The 11,721-nt window shown below is 47.4% G+C and overlaps 1 protein-coding gene across 4 annotated transcripts in view; it reads right to left on the reverse strand.

The window, feature by feature from the left end:
- The window catches only part of ASPSCR1 (ASPSCR1 tether for SLC2A4, UBX domain containing), a 138,205-nt gene that overhangs the window by 73,444 nt on the left and 53,040 nt on the right, over positions 1–11,721 (reverse strand). For all 4 annotated transcript variants that reach the window (XM_042449345.1, XM_042449348.1, XM_042449346.1 and 1 more), the window contains exons 6-8: positions 10,360–10,417; positions 8,465–8,539; positions 6,493–6,937 (exon numbers count right to left, since the gene is read on the reverse strand). In XM_042449345.1, the coding sequence (XP_042305279.1) occupies positions 6,493–6,937; positions 8,465–8,539; positions 10,360–10,417 (578 nt within the window). The remainder of the gene's footprint in view (positions 1–6,492; positions 6,938–8,464; positions 8,540–10,359; positions 10,418–11,721) is intronic.

Raw genomic sequence — 11,721 nt, forward strand, 5'->3', positions numbered from 1 at the left:
CAGTTCCAAAATTTTTTCCCGCCAAGTAGGCGATGTAAGACAGAGCCAAAGTGAGCAGGACACCGAGGGGAGGATGGGCGGGATTTGTATGAATTCGCAGATGACCACTCGAAGAAATACCGTTACAGGTGAGTAACCTGTCCTTCTTCTTCGTGGTCTCTGCGAATCATACAAATGGGTTTAGACTGACAAGCTTAGGTATACGGCGGAGGGAGTGTCCTGAAACCCAAGCTATGGTAAAGCAAGGTAATTTTATTACAGCAATAAACTTGTGAACCATAAAACGTCAGTCCTGTTCTTTGTAAAAGTTCTCCAATGCAGACAAACATAGAATGCATAAGAAAGGTATGTAGCAGTCTACAACATAATTCACAGTTGTGACATACCCAATGGCAGTGTGCAAACATGATCCACAGTTGCAATGTAATCATAACTTTGCAGAACCTGAGGAGGAATTGTAAGGTCATGCAAGACCCATCTCCCCAGAAACGAACACAAGTGAGCACATCATACATCAATTGGGAAGCACAATACACATAACAAGCCATCAGTGCAACCCAGAAACCAAGACAGCCCTCCCAAAGGCTGCATCTCGAATTGCCCTGGTGTCCAGCCTATAATGTTTTATAAAAGTCAATGGCTGGGACCAAACAGCAGCTTTGCAAACATCCTCTAAAGAGATACCAGCCAGAAAGGCAGAGGAAGCTGCAACCGCCCTGGTCGCGTGCGAACGGACCCTGGTCGGTACCGGTTTTCCCGACAGTTCATAACAAAGGCGTATGGTGCTGGCCACCCATTTGGAGAGTCTCTGTGGCGACACCGGCAAGCCCTTCTTTGGTTCCGAATAACATTGGAAGAGTCTCTCGGAACGGCTCGAACCCTTAGTCCTATCAAGGTAGAATGCCAAGGCTCTTCTAACGTCCAACATATGGAGGCTTCGTTCCTCCATGGTTGACGGGTTGGAAGCCAAGGTCGGCAACACAATGTCCTGACACATGTGGAACAGGGAGACCACCTTAGGTAGGAAGGTGATATCAGTCCGGAGCACCACCTTGTCCTTGTGAAAGCGGAGGAATGGCTCATCCCTCCGCAGGGCACAGAGTTCTCCCGCCCGGCGAGCCGAGGTAATGGCCACCAAGAAGACTGTCTTCCAAGTTAAAAGTCTTAAGTCCGTTGTGGCCAAGGGCTCAAAAGGCTTGGATTGGAGGGCAGACAACACAATGTCCAAACTCCAAGCCGGGGCAGGGAGAGAAACCTGGGGGTAGAGATTATTACACCCTTTCAAAAAGTTTTTTACCAAAGGGTCCCTGAAAAAAGAAGGCAAACCATCATATTGGAAATGAGAGCAAATAGCAGACAGATAACATTTGATGGATGAGAGACAGAGTCCCGCATCCAGCAATGACATCAGAAAGTCAAGCACCACTGGCACGGTGATGCTCCCTACCGACAAATTCCTTTCAGCAAGGAAGGAAAGGAACCTCCTCCATTTGGAGGCATAGGATCTCTGAGTTGCAGGCCTATGCGCGGCACGGATCACCCTCCGCACCGAGGGTGTCAGCGCCGTCAATGCAGGAGCCTCCAAGCCACCATCGGCAGCGAGTCGATGTCGGGATGCCGGACCCTCCCCTCCTGGAGGGTGAGAAGGTCCGGCCTCGGTTCCAGCCGGAGAAACTCGCCGTTGGAGAGGCGTAGAAGCAGCGGAAACCACGGCTGTCTCGGCCACCACGGGGTGATGAGGATCGCGTCGACTCTCTCCCTCGACATCTTGGACACCACCCTGGTCAGCAGCGGAAACGGAGGAAAAAACGTAGATCTTTTCCTGGGACCAGTCGAAAGCGAATGCATCTCCGAGTGGACTCTCGTGTCGCATCCGAGAACAGAACTGGGGACAGTGGGTGTTGGAGGCTGTCGCAAACAGGTCGACCTGGGGGGCTCCCCACCTGTAAAAAAGGTCGGCGACTGTCTCTGGGTGAAGCCGCCACTCGTGACAGGTTGATGTTCTGCTGAGTTGATCTGCTAGGATGTTTTCTTCTCCTGGTAAATGGATCGCCTGGAGAAGAATGCGTCTGCGGATGCACCAGTCCCAGATCCTCAACGTGATGTCCAGGAGGGTTCTGGATTTGGTGCCTCCCTGTTTGTTGACATAGAACATCACTGTTGTGTTGTCGGTCCTGAGCAGAATCACTTTGCCTGCGACAGTGGGTTCGAACGCCTTGAGCGCCTTCTCCACAGCCAACATCTCGAGCGCGTTTATGTGCAGCGAACGCTCCTGCGGGGACCACTTTTCCCTCACACATAGGTCCCGAAGGTGTGCACCCCAGCCGTCCATCGACGCATCTGTCGTCAAGGTCATTTGTGGTCGGGGCTGGACGAAGGGCATACCTATGCACACGTTTTGGGAGTCTAGCCACCATAAGAGGGAGGAAGTCACGGCCCTCGGAACGGTGAGCCATTTGTTTGGTGAATCTGTCAACGGGTTGAATACGGAGAGGAACCATGATTGGAGCGGTCTGAGTCGCAGTCGCGCCCATGGAGTCACGAAAGTGGTGGAGGCCATATGCCCCAACGCCACCTGGATGACTCTGGCTTTGAGCCTCCTGCTCAAATGGACAGTGCGCACTGCGGTTGACAGAGCCTGGAAACGGTCCTGAGGAAGATAGGCCATCGATTCTTCGGAGTCGAGCACGGAGCCGATGAAACGGACCTGTTTGGATGGGGTCAAGTGGGACTTCTCTAGGTTGACTACCAGTCCCAAGTCCGACAAGAGGCTTAGAGTAAAGTGGATTGTCTCTTGGAGCTCCGGTCTTGACGGAGCTGTCAGCAGCCAGTCGTCGAGGTAAGGAAAAACGGTGAATCCCTTTTGATGGAGATAGGCCACCACTGGAGCCATGCACTTCGTGAAGACTCGAGGCGCCGTGGCCAAGCCGAATGGGAGGACATTGTAATGGTAGGCGTCGGAGCCTATGGCGAAGGCGAGGAACCTGCGATGGGATTCTCTTATCCCGACGTGAAAATAAGCATCCTTCAAGTCCACCGTCGCGAACCAGAGGTCCTGCTGGAGCAGAGGCAAAATGGAAGCCAACGTTACCATGCGAAAACGTCTATATTTTAAGAAGGAGTTCAGTTCTCTTAGATCCAGTATGGGTCTGATTCCTCCATCTGGCTTTGGAACCGTGAAATATCTGGAGAAAAAGGCTTTGGGCCATAAATCCTGAGGCAATGGAGAGATGGCCCCTTTCTGAAGGAGAGAGCGCACTTCGTCGAGAAGGGTGCCCGAGGGGGCAGTAGAAAGGAAAGCTCCGGTGGGCGGGAGCTCTTCGAACTCGAGGGTGTAGCCCCTTCGGACGATGTTTAAGACCCAGGAGTCGGAAGAGATGGAGGCCCATGAGGTGGCAAAGGGCCTCAAGATGTCAAGAAAAAACAGTTTAGAGGAGGCGAAGTGCGCTAGGGATCTTCATGCCCTTTTCTTCCCCTGGTCGGGCTCCTGTCGACGGTTCTTTCTGTACCGAGACTGGTTGCGACGGCCCGAGGAAGATGATTGCTGAGAGGGGTAACCCTGCCGCTGCGACCCTTGTTGCTGGAACTGACGTTCCTGGTAGGGGAATCTCTGGAACTGACCTTGGTGATGTTGCCAGGGCCGGAGACGCTTGCGGAAGGAGGAAGGGCCCGGTGTGGACATGCCATGCTTGCGAGCGGCCGCCTTCATACGGAACTTCTTATTAAGACGCTCGTCGGTATCGGCGTGAAACAATCCCGAACCGTCGATGGGCATGTCTTCGATGGTAGATCTCACGCTCTGATTGAGATCGGAGCCCCGGAGCCAAGCGTGCCTTCTCAATGCGATGGAAGCCGACATCGCCCTTCCCACGCATTCCGTGACGTTCCTAGCCGCGGTGATGAGCCAGCTGCCAATTGAGTGGGTCTCATCCCTGATCTGGGTCAGGGTCCTCTGGACCTCATCGGGAACGTCCGGCACAATAGGGGAGATGCCTTCCATAAGCGTCTGGACATAAGCTCCCATACAGGCCGTGTAGCTAGAGGCCTTCGCCGCCAGAGCCGCTGCCGCATACGCCTTCTTAGCCAGAGCATCTATCTTCTTGGCCTCCTTATCGACCGGTGAAGTGGTCTGGCGCTGGGTGGAAGTCTGTTGAGCTCCTTCCACGATAGCCGAGTTCTGGCGAGGATGCGACATGAGCCACGGAGCATTTGGAGCCGCGACCCTGTATAGCGACTCGATCTTCCTTGGGGGCCCTAGGAGAGACGCAGGAGAGTCCCAGGAACGTTTGAGGATCGTTTGCAAGGACGGCAAAAATGGAACACACGGGGGTGTTGGGACCCGGCCATGGACCCGACGCTCGACTGGGTCTTCTGCATCCGCCTCTGGATAAACGAGGTCGATGTCCAGAGCCCTGGACATCTTAATGATGTGTTCCGCGAAGGAACGAACATCATCCGAAGGAGAGGCTGCCTCTGGATAGTGGAGATCTTGCGGTGACTGGCGCGGGGGGTCTTCCACATTGGAGAGGTCTTCCGTCGCGACCGAAGCGTCCGCCTCGGAATCGGAGGACTCCACCTGAGCCACGACATTGTGACTATCAGCTGGTCGCGATGCCGGTTGAAGCAAAGCAGCTCTAGAAGCTGGAACGGGGTCCCGCTGGCGTTTGTCCAACTGAGAGCCTTCTCGGGGACGGTCCCGGGGGTGATCACGAGAGGGCATCCTGGACATTGCGACCCTCCTAGACACCTTCAGGTAGAACTGGTCTGCCTCGGAGTCATAAAACACGCCATCATCATCGGGCACCGGCAAGGGAGACAGAGGGGCTGGCGACGGTGACCTTGGGTCCCGATCCCTCCGAGCTGGGGATGGAGAACGCGAAAGCCTGTCCTGGAAGTCTTCCTCATTCGAGAGGAGAAAGGGCACAGTTGCGGCCGCCGAAGGTCCCGGGGTGGACAAAAGTTGTTGGGCCTCCCTTGGTGAAGGTCTATCGGACACGACTGACAGAGTGTCCTGTCTTGGAGAATCCATCCGGATGCGAGGGCGAGTCGAGGACTCTGGTTGTTTAACCGTCTCAGGCTCTTTACGGGGACGATCCTTAGAATGCTTAGACTTCTTGGAAGCCGTAGCCTCCTGAGCTGAAGTCGACGACTTCCTCTTCTTGGATGACGCGGAGCCCCGCGGAGCATCCGGAGGGAAGAAGGGAATAGGAGACTCCGTGAGCCTTCCACCCGGTCTGGGTGTATCCTCCTTACGGGGGGCCGCCTTCGCCTTGGAGGAGGTGTCCTTACCGGTACCCGATCCTTCTTTCGGGTCCGACGGAGCTTCCTTGCGGGAGGTATGCTCCGATGCCGGCCGCGAGGTCTTGGCAGAGGCATCTCGCCTCCGAGATGATGTCGAAGCGGCGGCGGCGCCCACAGACCCAGATTTATGCGGGTGCTTGGTGGGTTTGGTGGTGGCACTGGGCTTGTCAGGTCCACGGGCCACATTTCCCTCAGGGGTGGGACCCCGGGAACGATCGGATGTCGCCGGGGGAGCACTTGATGGGCCATCTCTGGCGGAGAGAGCCGCAGAAACAGGAGCCACAGGGGCCGAAGACGGGCGGGGATCCCCTTCCCGGATCTTACCCTGGGCTATCGCTGAAGTGAGCCGCGATTCTCGGTTCTTCCTAGCCTGAGAAGACATCGATTTACAGAGGGAGCAGGACTTAACATCATGATCCTTGCCGAGGCAGAAAAGGCAGGAGGTGTGGGGATCCTGCACCGGCACTTTACCCCCGCAAACGTCACACTTCTTGAACGGCGGAGACATCGCTAGCGAGGTCGACAGATCCAAGACGAATTCCAAAATCAAGGTCAACAGTCCAAGAGTCCAGTACACGGGGGAAGGAGAAACGCCAAAGTCCAAAAAACAGTCCGAGTCCAAAAAACCAGTGATCCAAACGAGCTAACAAGAGCGAAGTTCCAAACAGCAGCCAAACGCGGCGGAAAAAATGGAACTGGGGAAAAGAGCGGGAACCGGGGCTTTATAGGAGGGGGGCGGGGTTACCGCCAAAAAGTTTCTATATGTTGCAAAGTGTACTTTGCCCAGTGATTCCAGAAGTATCCGAACAGCACTGCGCAGGCGCAGTAAAACCCATTTGTATGATTCGCAGAGACCACGAAGAAGAACTGTCATTATCACCTACCCCTACAAACTCAGAAATGTTTTAAAATACACTTTGATAAGTGATATTTGTTCCCATTTTCTCCACCATCTTCTTTCTATTCAATCAAAACAGTGAGTCAAGCAGTTCAGAGACCAATTTCTATCCAAGCTATCTCCCATCTATAAATGTCAGAGGCTTCAGGTCAGTAGTTTACCCTAGGATTATGACAGTGGAATCTCTAAATACTAACAAATCTTCTCCACCTCTTCAAAATCACTCCCAAAGGAGGAGAAGCAAAGAGAAAATCCCTCTACCCTAGAACACTGTAACTAAGCCAAACCACTACCTCTTTTTCCTTTAGTTTTTCTTGGCTGTTCTTTGACTTCTTTGGCTTGGAAGGCCCTCCAGGACTGGACAGGGATGTTGGTAGATTTGACAATGGCACATCTGATGCTGGAGATATCATTGCTACAGGAGAGCTGCCACCACCCAGACGCTGTCCACCACCTACAAATGGAACAAATGAGGAAGGCACGTGTTCTGAGGGAGGTTGACATGCCACTGAGTTGTCCTGGGGTTCTTTATTCCAGTCCTGCTTATCAGTACATTTCTTGGTGAGTGCAGGATCATCACTGAAGCTTGAGCTTGTTGAGAAGACAAGTGTGTGTGGCACAGGTGCACCTACTGGCTCTTTCCTAGAGGATGTACTTCCTGCTAATTCTTTAGAAAGATGTTCTGTGTTCCCTGTTTCTGCATAGCCAGAGGATGTGGCTGTCTTCTTTGTGACTACCCTAGAAAAAGACAAAAAGGAAAGATGTTGAGTAGTTATTGGCACTCCAAATGTTGACTTTTCCCCTTACTCACAAGCAGCCCAGGTTAAATAAATCCCCCAGGTCACTTCCTCAAGAGAGGAACAAACAACAGCTTCTGAAAAGCTGAACACGTCATGCTCCACAAAAGTAATGACTAAAAATAAATGCCACCTTTTACGTGAACTAAAGCAACCATTTTCACTGAATGGCTCCAACTCTTTGACATTCAAAATTGGGCAAGAAAGGTGCAGACTGCAATCCAAGGTCCCATCTGATGTCATACAGAAAAAGAGGCAGGCATACTTGTCTAGTATTAAAAATGGAGAACCAAGTCCACCTCTGTTCCCATGTTAGTCAGAGACTGTACCAGAAATGCAAAATAAAGCATATAAAATGATTAACAATAAAACTGGGATTGGAGGGAGGAACATACAAAAATAATGGAGAAAGGAGCATACAAAAAAGGTACAGTATCTTCTGTATATATCAACAGCCAGTAAAAACAACTCTCCAGACAGACATGAATACCTGCTCTGTTCAAAGCAACAGCAGCACACTCAGGGCTCATTCCTTCTTGTATTTAAACCAGTTTGTGATTCGCCTTCACTCCGTGTTGGTGAATCAATTCCAAAAGGTCTGTCATTCCCACTATGAAAGCTGATCTTTTCATTATCTCCTTGTAATTGCACGCCATTACAAACAGCAGATGTCACCCCTCTGTGTATATTCAGGTTGCAAAACCAATGAATCGAATCTTCTATCAATTTTTTTTTTTAAAAATGATAGAAGAGTCAATTCACTGGTTTTGCAACTACTTGCCTCACTGATGGCATGTAGTTGCAAAATCAATGAATCTAATCAATTTTATTTCTTTTCTTTTTTTTAAATCATGCGCCCACAAGCACAAAGGCAGCACTGGGGGGAGGGGAAATGGTGGATCTACCAAAAACTGAGGAAGGATGGCAAACACCCCTCTGCCATTAGTCCCTCCCCTCCAGAATGATGCAATTCAAATCCGTCATTCCTGCTTGTTGAACACACTTTGGAATCAATTCTTTTCAAAAGAACTGCTAGGAAACTAGTGTCTTGGAAAAAACGTTTGAGGTTTTTTTTAGTGTTTGCCTTGTTTTCTCGTGACAGAAATCGATCAAAGTAGGATCAGAACTGGTTTCAAATGGGAACGATGGTCATCTTAGCAATTCGCTTTAAATCATAGTGGGAATGTGCCCCTAAAGGTTCTGGCGAGAGTTTTCTCTGTGCTCCCCTTTAAATAAAACAAATGGGTTATAATGTTCAAATTCCTTCCAGCAGCACTGAAGGTGCCAGCATTGGCAGCAAGCATCTCTAAGCAGCAATTGTTGATAAACAAGCAGACACAATTAGCAGTATCTCTGGCCATTTTCTAAAAAGCACCTCTCATCCCCTAACAAATGATAAATTTATTTCTTAAGTGAAAAATAGGGAAGCAAAGTTTACTAATAAGCATAGAAGTTTGGTTTTCCCAACCTGATAATAGCACTGCCTCCTGTCAGGCCAAGTGACTTCAGACTTGTTTTCTCCAAAGCAGTTTTTTCCAGTGACCTGCAATACAGATGGATGCAGACATTTTGTTTATAAACTCAACTTTTAAAGGGTACCAAAGATAAATACAAGATCTTATCTCTTATTGTCCCTACTACAAGTGTAAGCACTTCTGTGCCTTTTAAATATCTTGTCATAATTCAGGGTCAGAGGATGTGCTGTTATTTTTTTTAAAGGATCCAAATTCAGTTCTTGGCATCTCTTGTTGTAGCATTCTCAGGTAGTAGGGCTAAGAAAGACCACACCCTAAGGTTCTGGAATGCCTGACTATTATTTTCTATTTGACGTTTTTAATTTGTTGCCTGTTTTACTGAACCCTTTCCTGTATTGTTATGTATTATGCTATTATTTCTTAGATTGTATGCCATGGGCAGGTTTACTCTTATCTAATTTATTGTTTGTATGTACAGCGCTGTGCAAATCTACAGCGCTATATAAATAAAGCATAATAATAATAATAATAATAATAATAATAATAATAATAATAATTAATACTGTAGTACAGGGCCAGACAAATCATTGCTTCACATTGTCAGGTTTTTCATGTATTCAAGTAGTAATTTAAATGTGCCTAATTGGAGAACCAGCATGGTGTAGCGGTTTGGGTGTTGGACTACGACTCTGGAGACCAGGATTTGGATCCTAGCTTAGCCATGTAAACCCCCTGTTTGACCTTGGGCAAGCCACACTTTCTTAGCCTCAGAGGATGGCAATGGTAAACCCCCTCTAAAGAAACTTGCCAAGAAAACCCCATGACGGGTTAGCCTTAGCGTTGTCATTAATTGGAAACAACTTGAAGCCACATAACAACAATAATTCAATATTAGTAACTTAAATATGCTTAATATAGTCGGCCCTCCTTATACACAGATTTTTTATACACGGATTCAAGCATCCATGGTTTGAAAATGTTCAAATAAAGTATACATTTCAAATATCAAACCTTGATTTTTCCATTTTTTATAAGAGACACCATTTTGCTATGTCATTATATTTAATGGGACTTGAGCATACACGGATTCTGTTATACACGGGGGATCTTGGAACCAAACCCCAGCATATAACAAGGGTCCACTGTATTTGCTTACATTTCTTATCCTGGTGGAAAACAAAGAAAAGGAGAACAATGTTTACCAGCCAAGCCTGTAAAGTTCCTCCAGTATTTCATTTACAAGATGGCAAAATCAGAGCTTGCTCTCTTATAATCTCTTCCTAAGCCAGGACTTAAACTGTGGAATGTGTGGCCCTCCAGATGTTGTTGTCTGTAGTTTCCATCATCCCTTGTCACTGCTCTGATGAATAGGGCTGATGGGAGCTGCAGCCCAAACACATCTGGAGGGCCACATGTTCTTAAACCCTGGCAAAATTAGTGATCTGTACAAATCTCAGCAGGAAATACAGGAGAAGTTGTGTGTGTGTGTGTGTGTGTCTAAAACATTGACATATAAAAGTATTAAACAAAAACAAAAATGTTGCAGAGATCAAAACAAGGAAAAAGCAAATATTTATTAAAATGAAACCACTGTTGTGACTGTTGCGCTTTAAAAGAACTTAAACAAACAAACAGGTCATTGAGAATGTTTTATGGGTTTAGAGGCTCGAGCTGAGCGACCCATGATTATGTTCCAACAGAGAGGTCTTTTTTTCTCCCCCACACAAACACATCTAGCTTTGAAGAGACCAAAGAGCTTCCATTTCCCTTCTTCAGTGAGCCCAGAGAAGAAACACATTTTCCAGGCTGGAAAGCTGTGCAGGGTATATCTTGTTATTTTCAGTGCCAGATGAAGGGGGATGGCAGAGAACAGGGTTTGTTGACTTACCTCATCTCGCATGTAAATACAGACAGGGAAGACTTCACAGTGGTGCTCCACGTATTCCCTGCAAGGGAAAGGAAAAGCAAGCATGACCCATTAAAAGAGAATCCTGTGTGGCCTCAGGCCCATTAAAAAACTCCTAATCTAAAACCTATATTCCTGTATACATATACATATATAGCTATGTGCAATTTCCCAAGCCTAGCCCAACCAAATAGCCCTTGAAGTAGGTATTCCAAGCTCAACCTACATCTATCAACATTAAGATTTGGTAGAGTTCTTCACATGAACTGTTAAAAAGGCAAATAAATGGCTATTAGAACAACTCAGACCTGAACTCTTCCTAGAAACCAAGACTATTATACTTTGGACAAATTATGAAAATAGCTAACTCACCAGAAAAGACTATAATGCTTAGTAAGATGGAAGGCAGTAGGAAAAGGGGATGGATGCATTTTAGGCTGACAGATTCAATCAAGGAAGCCACCACCCTGAGTCTGCAAGACCTGAGCAGATGTTGGTAATAGGGTGACTGGTGTGTGTGTGTGTGTGTGTGTGTGTGTGACATTCATGGGCTCACCATAAGCTGAAGCTGACTTGATGGCAGTTAACAACAATGCAAGTCATTACTTTCTCAGTTTTGTGTCTCAGAAAAACAATTCACAATAAAGTAACAGTATTATACAGCATCTGGGAAGCAATTTGAAAATGCAATAAATGATTAGAATACATAAGCATGATGTGCCCCAAGTAGGCTTAATAATAATAATAATAATAATAATAATAATAATAATAATAATAATAATAATTGTTATTATTTCTATCCCACCCCTCTGTGGAACACAACCGGGGTGGCTTACAACATTAAAAATACACTCCTGTATCCCAAAATCCCACCCACTCCTAAAATACAATTCAATGATTTACAATTTAAAACATAGCATAAAATAAAAACAAGAAAACAAACAGTAACTGTTAAGGAAAAAGCAACATGGGATATACAGTAAATGAAATAAAACATGTATGTGAGAGTCAGGATGACTCAGCAGAAGCCAATTGGGAACCACACAGGTGTAAATGGTAATACAATTAACAAGTCCTAACTGCCAAGGACAAGAAATGTAAAGTGGATAATTGGACACACCTGACAATTGTTAAGTGGTCAAGGCTGAGATGATGAAATCACTAATTGTAGGATGAACAAAGAGAACCAATGAGAATGATGTACACGCCTACTGGGTGGACACAGACAACAGTGGGTGGTACCATGCATTGACTATAATAATGACTATGCATCCCAATGCTTTTTGTGGGTTGTAGTGTGGGTTGTAGTAGTGGATAGAGTGGATTGTAGAGTGGATAAAGTGA

This window comes from Sceloporus undulatus, chromosome 2 (assembly GCF_019175285.1).
Source record: "Sceloporus undulatus isolate JIND9_A2432 ecotype Alabama chromosome 2, SceUnd_v1.1, whole genome shotgun sequence".
Lineage (NCBI taxonomy): Eukaryota > Metazoa > Chordata > Lepidosauria > Squamata > Phrynosomatidae > Sceloporus > Sceloporus undulatus.